Source organism: Rhineura floridana, chromosome 3 (assembly GCF_030035675.1).
Source record: "Rhineura floridana isolate rRhiFlo1 chromosome 3, rRhiFlo1.hap2, whole genome shotgun sequence".
Taxonomy (NCBI): domain Eukaryota; kingdom Metazoa; phylum Chordata; class Lepidosauria; order Squamata; family Rhineuridae; genus Rhineura; species Rhineura floridana.
In genome coordinates, this window is record NC_084482.1 from 193,199,693 (window position 1) to 193,215,559 (window position 15,867).

Here is a 15,867-nt window from a genome sequence, read left to right on the forward strand (position 1 = left end):
AAGTATAAGGGCTTAGTACTTAAAAGGAAAAAAAGTTGTGCAAGCACCACTGCCTCTCTAAAGTGCCTGCCCTGGCAGGCTTGGCAGGGCAATGATTGCACCCAAGTTGGCAAACTTTCTTTCTAACTGTCTTTCATGGCCCAGCCTCTTCCAACTGCTTGTACATGCTATAGCCCATCAGCTACTTGATAAGCTTGCTAGGAGAGGTACCATACACCAGAGTGGGGCTTGGAGGGGGCAGAGGACACAGTGACTGCCCCCCCTCAAACGTGGGGCTGGGCCTGTTAGCTGAACTTACCTGAGATCTACACAAATCTTCTACAATTCTCTTGCAAACCCACAGCCTAAATACAGCTACATCCACAGGCTGCCCAATAAAAACTACTCTAGTGCAAAAAAATAAATAAATCTGAAGCATTAAGCCTAATTTTGCAGGCAGGTGCCTTAAATCACAGCTTGCATCTGTATCTATGGTCTGTACCATATGAGAAATGGATCAAGCACCTTGTAACCCTGCAACAGCACACAAAAACACAGTCCTGAAGCACAGATCCTCACCATTTTTATTTATTTATTACATTTATACCCCGCCTTTCTTTTCATGCTAGAAACCCAAGGCGGCTTACATATGGTTCCCAGGCAGTCTCCCATCTAGGCACTGACCAGACCTGACCCTTCAGCAGGGAGCTGGCCTTATGTGCCTTCAGACCATAGCCTGGGACCATTTTTATTGACTAACATCCCAAATTTATCATATAGACACAGTTCGTATCCATGTGCAAGATTGTGCTTTGAAAATCATGCATCCAGTACCTTGTGGCACCTTGTAGCACCCCTGTGGTGCCAAAACATAGGTTGGAGGAATAGAACCCCATGGTAGTTACATGTTCTGCTTTCTGAAGGGATTGGCTGCACAATCGCATTCCCCATGGGAACTCGGTCCTGCAGCCGATCCAGCCGCATCGCTACCTGCTCCACACCTGACATTACATATGACACCAGGTGTGGGATAGGTGACTATGGTTTGAAGAAAACAGCCTTGCTGGCCAAATTGAGATCCATGCCTGGTTAAATCTGGCCTGTGGGGCTAAGCCCCACCCCTGTGATAGGCAGCTACTTGAAATCCATCATGTGCTCAGAGCCTCCAGATTGCACTATAAAGATCTTGGAAGTTTGTTTTAAAAATGGCCCACCCTAAGGAAGATAAGCCGTTGAAACAGGCATTCAAAATCCACTCATTTCATAACCCCTGTGTGTCTGTTCTGCCTGAGGGTCTGGGAGGGGGAGATCTTACTGTGATGCTCTTCAAAATATTAGCAAATGTGATGCTGTGAACAATAATAGTCCGTGCCCAGCAGGGCGATCCTGTGCATGTCTACTCAGAAATAAATAGCACTGGGGCTTATTGCCAGTACAGGGAGTTTTGGATTGCAGCTTAAACATCCTAGAAGCGCTAGACAGGTAATGAAACGTGAGGGTTACAGGGGAGAGCTCTGCGTTGAGGCGACTGGAGGGCCTGTCCTACATAGACAGAGAAACGTGCTGGGGGGGCGGGAGGCAGGAAGGAGCTGCCAACTATCTATAGGTTGGCACGGTTGAGCAGGCCCAACTCTATGGGGCGGACCCTCTCTTCTGAGGGGGTTATCTCTATGGTGTGGCTCTCTGTGCTGTGGAGGTCTTAAATGGGAAATCTCTGCATGCCAAGATTTATGACAAGCCAACTCCTCCCTCCTTTCCTGTCCTGTCCTGATCCACCACCATCAAGCCAGCCCCCCTCCCCTCTAATCTGGTGCCAGCCAAGCCCCGCCCCTTTCATTGTCCTCCCCTTCTGTTTATACACCAAGACCCCCATCTTCCCTTTCCTTTCTCCTCATCCATCCTTTGCCTCCTCTCTTTGTCTTTCTAAAATCTTTCCTCCCCCAGCCCTTTTTTCTTTCTTTTCTCTCTCTCTCTCTCTCTCTCTCTCTCCCCCTTCCGTCTATTTCCTCTCTTTCTCCGCCGCCCCCCCCTTTCCTGGGTTAAAGGATTTGAGCAATGGGGGCGGAGGTGGAGCTCGGCAGAGGATTAAAAGAAGCGGATATGTTAAGAGATTGATTAGAGATTTCTTTCCCCATCTCATTTCATTTCTCGGCCTCACTTTGTCGCTTCGATCCCGAAAACTTCTTGGGAAGCAGCAGACGAAGAAGGTGGGGATTTAAAAAAAAAAATTAAGAAGAAAAGAGAACTAACCACCCCCCCTTTTTCCCGGCAACAACACTGACTCAGATCCGCTTGGATCTCCCCTCCCTTCCCCTTCGTTTAAGGGAAGAAAAGAAGACTTCAGAGGCTGTTGAAATCCCCCCGGCGGTGCCACTCCCCAAGCAAACGCGACCGAGAAGGACCGGCTACCTCCAGCCAGCCAGCCACGCTCCCGGCAAACATGGGCCAAGCGAGGGATCCAGCCCACCGTCTGCCCTACACCCCCAAGACCGAGCTGGCTTGAGACTGTGTGTGTGTGTGTGTCGTCGGAATACCCCTTTGCTCTCCAGGTCCCGAGGATTGGAGGGGATTTCCTGCCTTCTGGGGCAGCCACTGCCAGGGATCCGAACAAGCCACCGCATCAGGGTTCTAAATTTCGGAGAGGAACAACCCTTCTTATCCTGCCGGCATCGGCTCAGCCTCTCGGACGCCTGGGTTCTATTGGATCCGTGAAACATTCCGTGGAAGGTGGGGCGAAAGAGAGGGGGAAAGGAGGCTTCTGGTCTGGGTTTATATCCAAGTACTCGCCCTTCCAACCATCGGGTGCTTGGGTTCTCTCTAATTACTGAGATTATATCCACCGCTGACTAAAAGATTCTTTTGATCTTCTGGTTCCTCTCCTTACTCCAGGGTTCTCTCGAGTTACTGGAACACTCCACCATTATATATATATATCTGAGCTCCTGGACACCTGGATTCTTTGAATTTTCTGAGTAAGAAATTCTTGTTCTAGGAACATCCACCACATCCTTTGGACTTTTGGGCTCCAACTGAGCTGCTGCAATTTGAACCTACATTTCCCATTGCTTTGGCTTGTACTTATTTCCTCGTGTGGAATCTTGGCTTCTGACCCAGTTAAGTACCTTAAGAGGTGGAGTTAGGTACCAAAGTCACCATAGCACCCACACCTTTCCATCGTTCTTGGTTTTGCTGGCTTTCAAACTCCTGGAATTGCTTGAAATTCTCAGATTCAGACTCTGGTAAATCTGATATGATTTTGTCTTTCTATTCCTTTTGCAACCCCATGACCTCACTTTTCCTTTTCAGCCATCCATTGGAATGGGTGTGTGTGTATATGTGTGTGTGTGTGTGTGTGTGTGTGTTGATCACTTTCTGCCAAAAGACAGAAATCTGAGCCATGTAGGACTTATTTTATTTGTTATTTAATTATGTACCACCCTCCTTCATAGCATCATTAAATTTAGCATTGAGGAGGTATTACTTGCCAGTGAACACACATGAAGCCTCCCTACCCGGTGGCCAGTCACATGGGTTAATTGTGATCTTCTAAACCTAACAATTTCCCATCTCAGGTTCAGATTAAAGGAATCCCCCCCCTTTGCGAGCCAAAAATTGGAGGAGGGAGTGTGTGGCACCTTCTGCATTACCCTGTCAGAGGCAACTGTGAGCCCTTCCCTTTACTCCTGCTGTGTCCCTGTTAGTTGAGATTAGCTTCTGCTGCCCAGAATGAAAAACACAAGACCTACATGTTTTCATGTAGATTAAGTATCCTTTTCAGCTCCTGGGCCTGTGCTCTCACTCTTCTCTACAGACTAGTCTGTGTCGCTATTTCAGTCTAGATTAACTGACCCGGAAAAACTGCCATCCCTGGTGTCTTATTCCCAGTCACAAATCAAGATTTAAAAGCACCTCTGCAATGTTGAAATGCACAGAAGAAAGAGTGGGTTTTAAACAACAGTCAGCAGTACACAGATGCATAGGAAGCGGCATTTTTACAGAGTCCGACCCTTGGTGTGTCGAGTTTAGGATTCTACACGGCAGCAGCTCTCCAGGGTTGTAGTCAGGGAGTCTTCCCCAGCCTTGCTTGGAGATGCTGGGGATTGAAGCCAGGATCTTCTGCATGCAAAGCAGAGGCTCTGCTGCGGAGCTGTGGCCCTTCCCCTGGTGTGTGTTGCTCCCTGCCCCCTTTCTCACGTACTCTTAACCACTCTGGTCCCATCCACAAAAATGTGGCTAAAGCTTGCCATGAGGTATCTAATATTTAGGTCACTGCTGGATTGCCCCTTCCTGGGTTCCTTGGGTGAAGATCCACGTGTGGACCTGTCAGCGCCCCCAAGGCATGGGAGTGTGTGTGTGTGACGTGTGCCGGAAAGGGTGAGTGAGTTGGGTGGAGTGGGGGAGAGAGAGAGAGAGGGAGAAAACAAGTCCCAGGTGACGCTCAAAGCCAAGCTTTCCATCTTCACATACCCCTTTCTTTCTCTTCCCAAATAGCCCAAGGAGCTGTCGCTTCTACCAGTCTCCTTCTCCCCCCACTTAACAGCTGTCCTTCCCACCCTCCCAAGTCCTTTCCTGTCCTTCTTGTGATTCTATTGTTTTCCTTCCCAGAATCTGCCTTTCTCTGCTCCCCAGCCCTTCTTTTCCACCACCACCCCTCTCTCTCCCTGCCCTCCGCTTTTCCACCTCCTTTCTGTCTTTCAGCTCCCTCACATTTCCTCACATTTCTCCCAAACGTTTCCATTCCTACTTTCACTTTGTTTTGCTCAGACTTTTCCCTCCTGATACCTTCTTTCCCTCTTCAGCCTCAGCCCGTTTCTGGCTCTCCCTCTCAGAGCCTTTTTCCATGCCCATTTTTCTGCGATTTCTCTTCCCCTCCTCTTTTTTCTTTCGGTTTTCCTCTTTATCTCCCTTTCCCGCTTGCTCCTGATGTCTTTCACTTTCCCAACTTGCTCTCCCTCCTTTCTTGGCTTCTTTCCCTCTTTGCTTTGCACCCCTTCCTCATCCTGTGATCTCCTTTTCTCTCTCTTTTGTTTTTTACACTTTTCTTTCTTTCCCAGGTTTTCCTCCCCGCTGTCCTCCACTCCTGAGGCGAAGATGTCTTCTGCTCCAGCTCTGCCGGAGTGGAAACTCCAGCTACTGGAGCGTCGGCGTAAGGAGGAGGAGGAGGCCCGCCGGCGGGAACGAGAACAGCAAGACCGCATGGCAAAGATGCCAGCCTGGAAACGGGAGATCATTGAAAGGCGCCGGGCCAAGCAGGGCTCCAGCACCTCTTTCTCTGAGCCTGGTGGGCCAGGGGGAACTGAGAGTGGGGCAGCCCCTGCCACACCACCACCCTGCCAAGAGGGGGAGCCAGAGAGTTCTGTGTTGCAGGAGAAGATTGGCCCAGTCCGCCAGAACCCTTTCATTCAGTTGGAGAAGAGGCGCAACAAGGAATCTGCTCCATCAGAGAGTGACCTTACCAATGCTAAAGCCAAGCAGATAGTGGATCTCTATGGGCAGATCCCAGGCGTCCGCACCCTGTGTGCTGACAATGTCATCATCATCGAGACGGTCCCGGGGACACCACCAGCACAGCTCCCCAGTAATCGGCACTCAACAGAGTCCAAATCAGGGAGTGTGGAATCCCTTAATGAGTTGCTGGCACGACGTGGTGGCAGTGTGACAGAGATCCGCGCTGGGGAGGTCTTCATTGTCAAGTCAGCATTGAGCCGCAGTGTGGAGGACCTCAATTCTGTTGGCAGGGCTGAGTACCGGGAGTCATTGCCGGAGGAGCGCCGAGGGAGGGTGAGCAAACTGCTGAGCCGCTTCAGCCAGGAGGACAGTGGTGGGGTGGTAACTCCTCACCCAGTGAGGTCCCTGAGTACTGAGAACCTAACAGAAAGCACCTACGTGGCAAGAAAGACAGGCTGTGCAACAGCTGATCCCAGCCCAACCAGGCAACACCATGACAGCACACCCAGCCCACCCCGTGACCTTCCAGGACTCACCCCACCAGTGCCCTACACTGTAGCATCTTATCGCAGCCAGTTTGAAGCCAAATCAAGCAGCGGGGAAGCATGGCCAGACAGCCCTCCGAGGCGCTCGCCAACCGGAAAAACCTGGGGGCATGAGGCTGCCTTGCTAGAGAGAGGCCTCACAAAACAGGAGGGTGGTGACTTGGAGGCTACTTTTGAGATCCAGCCAGCACCCCCACCAGCATTCGTTGCTGAGGACGATGTCCAAGGCAAGGCCTTGGCCAATCTGCGCCTGCACTCTCGGAACTCCTTTGTGGTTGTGCCGCGACGGGCCTTGGCCTCCCCACCCCCAGAACCCAAGCAGGAAGCCAGCCCTTCTCTTTCTTCTGTCAAGCCCCCAGCCCCCACTTCCTGCTGCTCACCCGGCCGCCAGCAGCTTCTCCCGGATGCTGAGGAGCCGCCTGAGGCAGAGGCTATGAGACGTGGTGGTGGGAACAACAATGCTAAGGAGGATGTCAGGGCAGGGGGCTTGGCCCGGGCCTCATCCCCCCACCCGGCCGTGCAGCGTCGCAGTGGCAACACTATCACTATCAATCCCCGCAAGGCCCCCGCAGCACCTGTCACTGTACTGGAGAATGGCATTGAGGATGTCGCCCCCCCAACCATAGCACCGATGAAGAAGCGCTATCCCACGGCTGAGGAGATCCAGGTGATCGGAGGCTACCTCTCCCTGCAGAGATCCTGCCTTGCAAAGAATGACCCACATCGGAAAAAGGTACCTGCACCTGTCTGCTCGGTTCTGTGAGGCTTGGTTTTGCAGGTCTTTTGCCTCTTGAGCCACTTCCGCTGTTTGAGTACATCTCATTTGTTGCCTTAGGTTATCCTGCACCTTTTCATTGCCTTCTTAGTTTTATTCTTTCATTTGCTTCTCTTTCCTTACCCTCTGATTCTTTTTCATTTATCTTTCCTGCTTTTTTTCTCTTTCATTCTTTGTCCTCTTTATTCATGACTCTGATGCAACTGGAAATATTCATGTAAGGGATTGCACCAAGACAACTTAACTTGTAGATCACATTGTTAAACAGTGTAGGATTCAAAGGCGGAAACTAGAACCGAACCTGGTGAGCTCATCTTTGTTATGATTAAAACTTCCTATAGCTTAAAAAAAAAAAGTACAAAATGCTTTCCTATTTCTAACAGGTAGGCCACTCTTATTCCTATTTTACAGATTGGGAAATGAAGCCAAGAAAATGCAGCTTGCGTAAGGGCACCTAGCAAGTTTATGTCTGAAGGGATTTGAACCCATGCTTAGGAAGCTGTTTTGTACTGAGTCAGACCATTGGTTCACCTAGTTCAGTGTTGCCTGTGCTGACTGGCAACCAGCTCTCCAAGGTTTCAGATAGTGATACCTCCCAGCCCTACCTGGAGATGCCAGGGATTGAACCTAGGACCTTCTGCATGCAAAGCAAATGCTCTGGCACTGAGCTATGGCCCTTCATAGCCTCTCAAGTCCAGCACTCTAGCCAAAAAAACACCCTAGCTTTCATTTGGCTACTTCCTCTTCGTATTGGGCATTAATTTTAGGCATAGCAGTACAAAGGGCACACTGTATATATAGTAATTTTACTCATTGCCATGTATGGCAAAACAGTGCACAAGATTTAGCACTTACAATCAGCTGCCCAGTGGAGCACTTAGTCCTTTTTGCCTGTGCTGCTTGTTCCCTTTCATTCTTTCTTTATCTCTTTCCTCCATCCCTTCTCACCTCCTCACCTTCCACCCTCTGCAATGCTCAAACAAACTGTGCTGCATCCTGAGAATTACATTAGGCTCCCCAAAGCAGAATTTTAAGTGAGTTGTGTTTGGTTTTTGATGTTGACTCACAGCTCTAGGCAAGAGCTTGGAGTACTTGTATATAAAAAAGGAAATTTTTAAGCTTCATTTTTTCTTTTCTTTTTCATACAAAAGCCCCTTTTGAGCTTCTCATTCTATCGGTGCCTTGCCTGAATGTTGTTAATGGAGAACAGAATGCAGAACACTGTTGCAAGTGTGTGTGTGGGGGGGGGGGGTTACACCTGTTTGCAATTGGTTTTGGTTTTACAGGTGGATTGTGGAAATGACCCTTTGTTTTTATGGTCAATGGCCCCAGGAGCCCCAGTTACAGGCCAGGGCCCCCGGTTGTACTGGCTGGGTTTTACAATCACATATCCAAAATGCAAATCTTAGCCTAGTCCAAAGGGGATCAATGTCACAGTTGTAGTTAACATGCAACTGCTTGTTCATGTGAAATTTCATCGGAAGTTGGCTATGATCACTTGAAAGTAAACACTGCCAAAGGGAGTAAAGTTTCCCCTGTTAGGGAATGGAACATCAGTGGGGCATCCTTTGCTTTGCAAGCATCTTTCTCCAATGTGTGTGGTTCTCTGCTTCTTCACACTGTTGCCTGGATTATGGGATGTGGATGCACGTATGCACATACATGCATGTGTGTGTGCAGATGGTCCTGACTCTTGGTTGCTCACATTTCCAGTTATTCTTAACATTTGAAGAGGATGAAAGAGAAATATAAAGTTCTCAATTTTACCAGTAAATCTCGGACCCAAGAGTACCCATCCTTGCTTCCAACCATTTAGTAGTAAAGGACATTTCCTATGCCATGGACGCAAATGTCAGAAACAAGCCACATGCTACAAATGTTTCTGGTATTTCTGGTTGGTCTGTTTAAACTCTTAAGGATTACTAAATGCCAACATTCTCCAAATTCTGACATTTGCCATAATGCATACACATTCACACACACATATACATATATAAGTCCCTGTTCACATGTAACAATAAGCCAGATGTTCTGGCTTATTGTGCTTTAAGAGAATCAAGAAGGGAAGATTGTGGTCAGAGCAGAGAGTTAAGGAAATGGCCATGGCAGTGGTGGTGGTGGTGGCAGCAACAGCAGATTTGCTTGCAGTGAATGAAGCAAGACAGGACATGTCAAAACCAGAGACAAATCCACTGCAGATCTTCCAAGTAGAGCTTAATGCACTCTGAAGTTATGGGATGGAAATGCACTCTAAAGTTTCGGCTGTGATTTAGGCCTCTCAGGGACAGGGTGGTATGTGCATTGCGGAGGTACTTGTTGTCTCTGAGATATTCTGGCCCTGCTACCTCTCTGAGGCATCCTGGCCCTGAGACTAAAACTCAGGCAGCAAGCCATAGACAAGGAAAAAGAAGGGGGCTGGAATGGGTTTTGACACCTACTCATGAAGCTCACTGGGTGACCTTGGGCCAGTCGCTGCCTCTCAGCCTCATGAAAACCCTATTCATAGGGTCGCCAGAAGTCGGAATCGACTTGAAGGCAGTACATTTACATTTTAAAGCAAGAAAGTCCCATATCTATGATTCTCTCTCTCTCTCTCTCTCTCTCTGAGGAAGTCAGTCTCCTTCAGCAGGAACAGGCCCAACACTTTATAGAATCCAGAACCCTAGAATCATAGAATAGTAGAGTTGGAGGGGGCCTACAAGGCCATCAAACCTCTGCTCAATGCAGGAATCCAATTTACAGCATACTCGACAGGTGGCTGTCCAGCTGCCTCTTGAATACCTCCAATGTTGGAGAGCCCACCACCTCCTTAGGTGATTGGTTCCATTGTTATACTGCTCTTAATAGTTAGGACTTTTTTCCTGCTGTTCAGTCAAAATCTGGCTTCCTGTAACTTGAGCACATTATTCTGTGTCCTGCCTCTGAGATGATTGAGAAGAGATCCTGGCCTTCCTCTGTGTGACAACCTTTCAAGTCTTTGAAGAGTGATATCATATTTCCCCTCAGTCTTCTCTTCTCAAGGCTAAACATGCACAGTTCTTTCAGCTAAACACACCCAGTTCTTTTAGTCTCTCCTCTTAGGGCTTTGTTTCCAGTCCCCTGATCATCCTTTTTGCCCTTCTCTGAACCTGTTTCAATTTGTCTACAGCTTTAAAGTGCAGTGTCCAAACTGGATGCAGTACTCAGGATGAGGCCTGACTAGTACTGAACAGAGGGGAATCTCATGCGATTTGGAAACTATACTTCTGTTAATGCAGCCTGAAATAGCATTCGCCTTTTTTGCACCCACATCACACTGTGAACCCTGGACCATTAGAAGCCCCTTACAAATACCAGTGATAAGATGGTCCCTACCCCTAGGTTTAAAAGTCTAAGAAACACAGTACAAAAAGGGGGGGAAGATTGGGAGGGAGGAGGGAAAAACAAATTTAGGTACTAGGTCTTAGTTACAGAGTTTGTGTGACAGCCAGCTGAAATGGAAAGAATTCAAGGACAGGAGAAGCCAAAAGTTGCTGGTCTTTCTGAAGAGAGGCTCTGTAGTCACCTCTCTCTGTGTTCCTCTCCTGTGGCCTGATGGAATGGCTGCTGATAGACAGTAGTTTGAGAGAGGAGCCCAACCAAGCTGATCTGTGGGATCTATCTTTAAATAGTGCAGCCTTTCCCAACCTTTGGGTCCTCAGATGTTACTGGACTACAGCTGGAAAACCACAGGTTCCTCATGCCTACTCTGAGGGGAAGGCACCTGCACTTCATCACAGGCTTCCCCTTGAGTAGCAGCATCTTAAACAATATGGTGTCCCCATAGACTCTGTGGTGTGTGCTCTTGGGCTTGTGACGTGCACATGGATGTGCAAAATAGTGGGGTGGCCACACTCACTTTATTACACTCACTTTTTTTGTTTTACCCACTGTTAGCATGTTGCCCTCAAGGGGTCACCAAAGGGCAATCTGGCCCATGGGCTGAAAAGGGTTAGCCACTCCCTGCCATTGAGTAAGAAATTCAGGCAACCCATGTACAATGTATAGGCCCAGCTGCCAACTTAGAGGTGCTTCCCACTCCTCACAATGCCAACCCAAGAGTCTGGAGTCAGGGCATCCTAAATTTGCTGCCCTTAAATGGCACCCAGAGTTCACCACTTCAGATGCAGCCTTTGTGATCAGGCTGGTCTTGACAGCATCCAACTAACCCCATGCTGGAAGACCCAGGCACTTACACAGAGAAGCCTTAAGTCCTCTACCACAAAAGCCTTTTCATAGCAGCCACCCTGTACCATGGTTCTGGGGTCATCGGATGTGCCCCGAACAAATATAGTAGCCTGTCTCTACTGTGCATCATAAGGGAATTATTTAGCCAAGTTGCTCGCTACGTGCAAGGCATCCAGGCTACATCTTTGTTGCCAAGTGCCACTGGCATTTTCTGCAGCCAGCTTCAGAAAAGCTAACCAGTTCCCAACCATTACTAGACACACACATCTTCCTCTTGGCTTATTAACTCTGTCGTGTCCCCTTCCATTTCCAGCATCTACAAGCCTTGCATAATATTCACCTAATGTGGGGATCAGCAAGTGAGTAGTAGCTTTAAGTAGTTAGTAACTTAGCTAAATACACCCTTTATGGGGATCCTTTGTCAGCCTTTAATTATCACTCATTAAGGAAATTCTTTAGGTCTTCTGTTACTCAGTCCTAAACCATTAGTGCTGGTGACTTTAAGGAATGTGCGCTCTTGAACCACATCTGCCCTACATTACGTTACATTATATTAAACTAGGTTTAAATTGATTTCACCTTTTTTGGTTTCTCAAAAGGAACTCTGGGAATTGTATTTTGTATTCAAAGGTTGAGAATTCTGCTTCCGTCACCAGCCCTGTTACAAATGTGAGTTTGAGAGGCAGACTGAACAGTTTAAAAGGGATAATTAAAGATTGACTCACACTTGTAGCAAAGATACAGCCCTAGCCAACTGGGCCGGTTATGGGTGGGGAATTAGTCTGGACTGCTCTTGTGTCTTGATGTGCAGAAATCCACCTTCAGCACTAGCCATAGCATGGTGATAAACTTTATCAGCTGCTAATATTGATGTATCAATCTGCTTTCAAAAACACAGCTACAGTGACTGGTTGAAACTCTGACAACCCTGTAAATGTTTTGAGCCTCAAACTTCATGTGCTGTCATACAAAAACAGCAGGTGAGATCCAACGTGTCACACAGTCATGCGAAGGACAAATCAGCAAGCCATCTCTCCCCTCCTCCCCACACCCTTCAGAGTGCATGGAAGCATTTGTGTGGGCTTCTCTGAATTCTGTCCAGTACTCGTTTGAAGAACACGTGGACTCACATTCCAGGGGTGAATATGGCTGTCACAAGTCTAGACGCTATGGGGACTAGTAGTCACCTTGAGCAGCATTCGGTAGAAGGAGGGATACAAATTTAACAAATAAGTAATACATGAAATATTGCACCTTTAAGGATGGCATAGAAGGGGAGATTTTGCCAGGTGAAGGCATAGTGCATTTATCTACAACCTTTAGTGTTTCAGAAAATGGCATTCCTGAGTGATAGTTTTCGGTTGTGGATTCAGGGCTTCCTGAAGATTTTTTTTGAGAATTCCGGTTAGGATTATCAATTGACCAAAAAAAAAAAAAAATACCCTGCCTGTTCCTGTTCCTTAATTGCAGTTTGATCTGCAAAAGTCAGCAGGTGATGGTATTCACACTGTCATTTGTTAATGTCTACAGATCAAACTTCTGTTAAAGCAGAGGAGCAACAACCATTCAAAAGTTGGCAGTCTCAGGCAGGAAATCTATCACTCCTTTTTCACCAGGAGCAATGAATTGGCCAGGGTAATTAGAGAATGCAACCTTCTTTTGCACACAGGGCTCCTGTGCTTTAAAAAGCTGCATCAGGTAATAATGGTTTCTTCACCACTATGTTTTCATGATGTGAAACACTTTGCTTATTGAGTTTCTACCTGTTACACACCTATAAAATGTACAAAAAAATCCAGTAAAAAAAAGAGTAAAGACAAACTGTATTCATAATATATTCCTAAATTTTAGATCGCTTAGAACAACCTTCCTCAACGTGCTGTCAACCCATATGCCCCAACCAGCATAGCCAGTTAGAGACGGGAGTTGTAGCTCCAAAATGGGGGAAGGCTGGCATAGAACATGGGGATGAGGTAGGAAAAGATAATTGTATTGTTGTGCTACTTCTTGCACGCATTCACTGAAGCATCCATAGTTGGCCAATTCACACATTACATATTTTTAAGCTGTACGCTTGATGTTTTAAGTGACATCCACAAAAAGAAACACATCAATCCAATACATGAATTCATCTTACAGAAGCTTTGGCATGACTGCAGCTCCCTATTGAGTGTACCCCTGGGGTTTGCCTCTGCATAATATATGAAGTGGCCTGGACAGAGCATGTCACTCCAATCAGTGTTGTTCCTGTAGGCAGAGCCTGGAAAAAACAACCTCACAAAGAAGCCAGTTGAGGAATCAAAGGCAATGTAGGTTTAGTACTGCCCATTCTATGAGCTAGCAAACAATAGACGGAGCATTGACCTGTTATTCTCATCAGAACCTTTTGCAACCCTTCTCATTTAACTCCACAACATAATTGCCAGTGACCTGTGTTTGTGTGTTTTACAGCCTCTCATACAATGCTTTGTACTTTGACTGAACCTGCTCAGTGCTTATGGTTTAGGTAGCTTGGGTTCATCCAGCAAGGGAGGGCAGGAGGAAAGATTAGTATATAGATGCCCTACCTATAGTTTTATTATCATGCAACATCTTCCCAAATTCTACAGCAGTGTTTCTGAACCTTTTTTTAACCCATCCCCCCTTTTAGCTAATATAAAAATCCCATATTCAAACCTGGCTCCCATAGTAATGCCGAACTACTGTGCATCTGTGATGACATGCAGATCACAAAATAAGCTGCATACGATCTTCTCACCTTCTGGATGTAACATTTCATACTTTTATATTTTAATATTGTTAATTTTTCACTTATATTATGCATTTTTAAGCACTCACACACACCTCTGAGATCTTTATATGCCCCCTCCCAGTTGAGAAACACTGTTCTGCAGTGTTCAGGATGTAAAAATATTTAACATGAGGTAGAGGGACTCGAGCTCCCATCATCCCTGACCACTGGCCGTGTTGACTGGGGCTGATGGAAGCTGGAGTCCAGCAGCATTTGGAGGGCCACAGGTTGTCCATCCCTATCATATACTCTAGGAAACAAAATGATCCCAAAGAAGACAGGCAGTATTTCTGAGAGCCAAATATGTACAGTTGACTCTTAATCCCTTGTTAACAGTTAGTTTCATTATTCACCAATGACTAGCACATGTAGGTACAGATTCTATTTTTTCACCATTAAATGGGTACAGGTTATCCTGATCACAATCTCCACTTCTAACCTGTGTGTTTTGATCCCCTCTCCACCCCCACCCCCGCCTTCCTTAGCCATCTACTTGTTTCCATACCATCCAGCCTGTTTGTGACACTCCTCAGGGGGAAATTCCAGCCCTGCCTTTTCATCGGTGGCTGGACTCTTCTTGTTTCTTTCTTTCTTCACAAATAGCCCTTTTATTGTGTGGTCCGCTTTAAACAGCAAAGTCTTGCTGGAGTCTCTCTTTTCTTCCTCCATCCCCCTTCCGCGCCACCTTAATTTGTTTGGCCTGAGCTATTGCTATATGGCTTGGGCTCAGAACTGACACAACGGCCTCTGGGAGGAAGCAGCAAGGCTGGCTGACATCAGCTGAACGCAGCAGCTTGCCCACAGCCGCCTTCCCCTTTTGCGTGAGCAAATCTGTGAGAACAGTCTCCAACTCCTGTTTCCTTGCCTGAGCCAAAGCCCCAGTTAGAAAGGAGAAAGTGAAGAGAGCCGGATTAGAGGGCAAATTCTATATTTTAGGGTGGGGGAATGGGTAGAAAAATTATCTGGCAAAGATATGCACAAACTTTACTGATCAAAACCGCAATCAAAAAGATAGTGTTCTGTGGATACCTCAGAAGCAACTAGGGTTGTAGCCAATTGTGTTTTACTCAGAGCAGGCCCACTGAAATCTATGAACCTAAGGTAGTGATGTCTAAATAAATAACTAAATAATATTAACTTCAGTGGGTCTTCTCTGAGAAGGACTTGAGTGGGATACAACCCCTAGTTTCTTGTGGCATGAAACTTTAATAGACAACAGCTTATGTCAACAAATGTATTTATTTGGATTTTTAAACAAATAGATAAATGTCCACCCAGTCACAGATGGAGGCTCTGCAAGGGTAATAATAACTTGTAACATATTTTTTAAAACTGCCCAACTGAAGTGAATGTGGCGTTTAAGGTGATGGGGCTCAGCCAGTCCCACCACAAGTTCAGCAGATGTGTGTGGAAGGTTCTAGTAGGCTCACTCTTAGGCAATGTAACAAGGAATTCTGGAGAATAGGGGTCTGTCAGTAATTTGTCTTCCACAGGGAAGGAGAGCAGAATGAGGATGTGGGGAGCTTATATAGCCTCCCCCCCTTGTGGTCTGTTATGCTGCCTAATGAGTAGAAGGGGAAGGAAAGAAGCTCTGTTGAGCTTCTGCACCTGCGGTGGTTGGATCATGCCTCAAATATTTGTTTAGAGTGAGAAAATGTTGACACGGGGGAGGGTAGACAGTTCCAAGGAGGGTTGCATACTTCATGGATGGTGCTAGTGTCTTGAATAATTGTGGGCCATGGGAGAATGTCAGCAAATGCAGACGTTTCCCTCATGGCATTGTAGGGGTGGCAAAACTGCACCGTTTAAACATCACTAATGTAAAAAGGCACCTGTCAGCAGCATTCAGTCTTTCCAGACAAAGTAAGTCCTATTAACCCCTGTCTTCAACTTGTGACACACATTTAATTTTGTGTCTTATGTGTTCTTCTTTTTCGTATCTATCAATCTCTCTTTTCTATTTTTTTTCCTTTATTCTCCATTTTGCTTACCTTCTGTCTCTCTGTCTCCAAAATATTTTTTTATTTATATTATTTATATCCCACCCTTCCTCCCAGAAGGAGCCCAAGGTGGCAAGCAAAAACACTAAAATCATTTGAAAACATCTTAAAAACAAAAGACTT

General features: G+C 46.7%; 1 protein-coding gene across 1 annotated transcript in view; it reads left to right on the forward strand.

Moving 5' to 3' along the window:
* The first annotated feature begins 1,835 nt into the window (after positions 1-1,835).
* Positions 1,836-15,867, forward strand: part of PPP1R18 (protein phosphatase 1 regulatory subunit 18) — a 45,742-nt gene continuing 31,710 nt past the window's right edge. The window contains exons 1-2 of the mRNA XM_061619141.1: positions 1,836-3,218; positions 5,034-6,705. Of these exons, the coding sequence (XP_061475125.1) occupies positions 5,071-6,705 (1,635 nt within the window). The 5' untranslated portion in view covers positions 1,836-3,218; positions 5,034-5,070. The remainder of the gene's footprint in view (positions 3,219-5,033; positions 6,706-15,867) is intronic.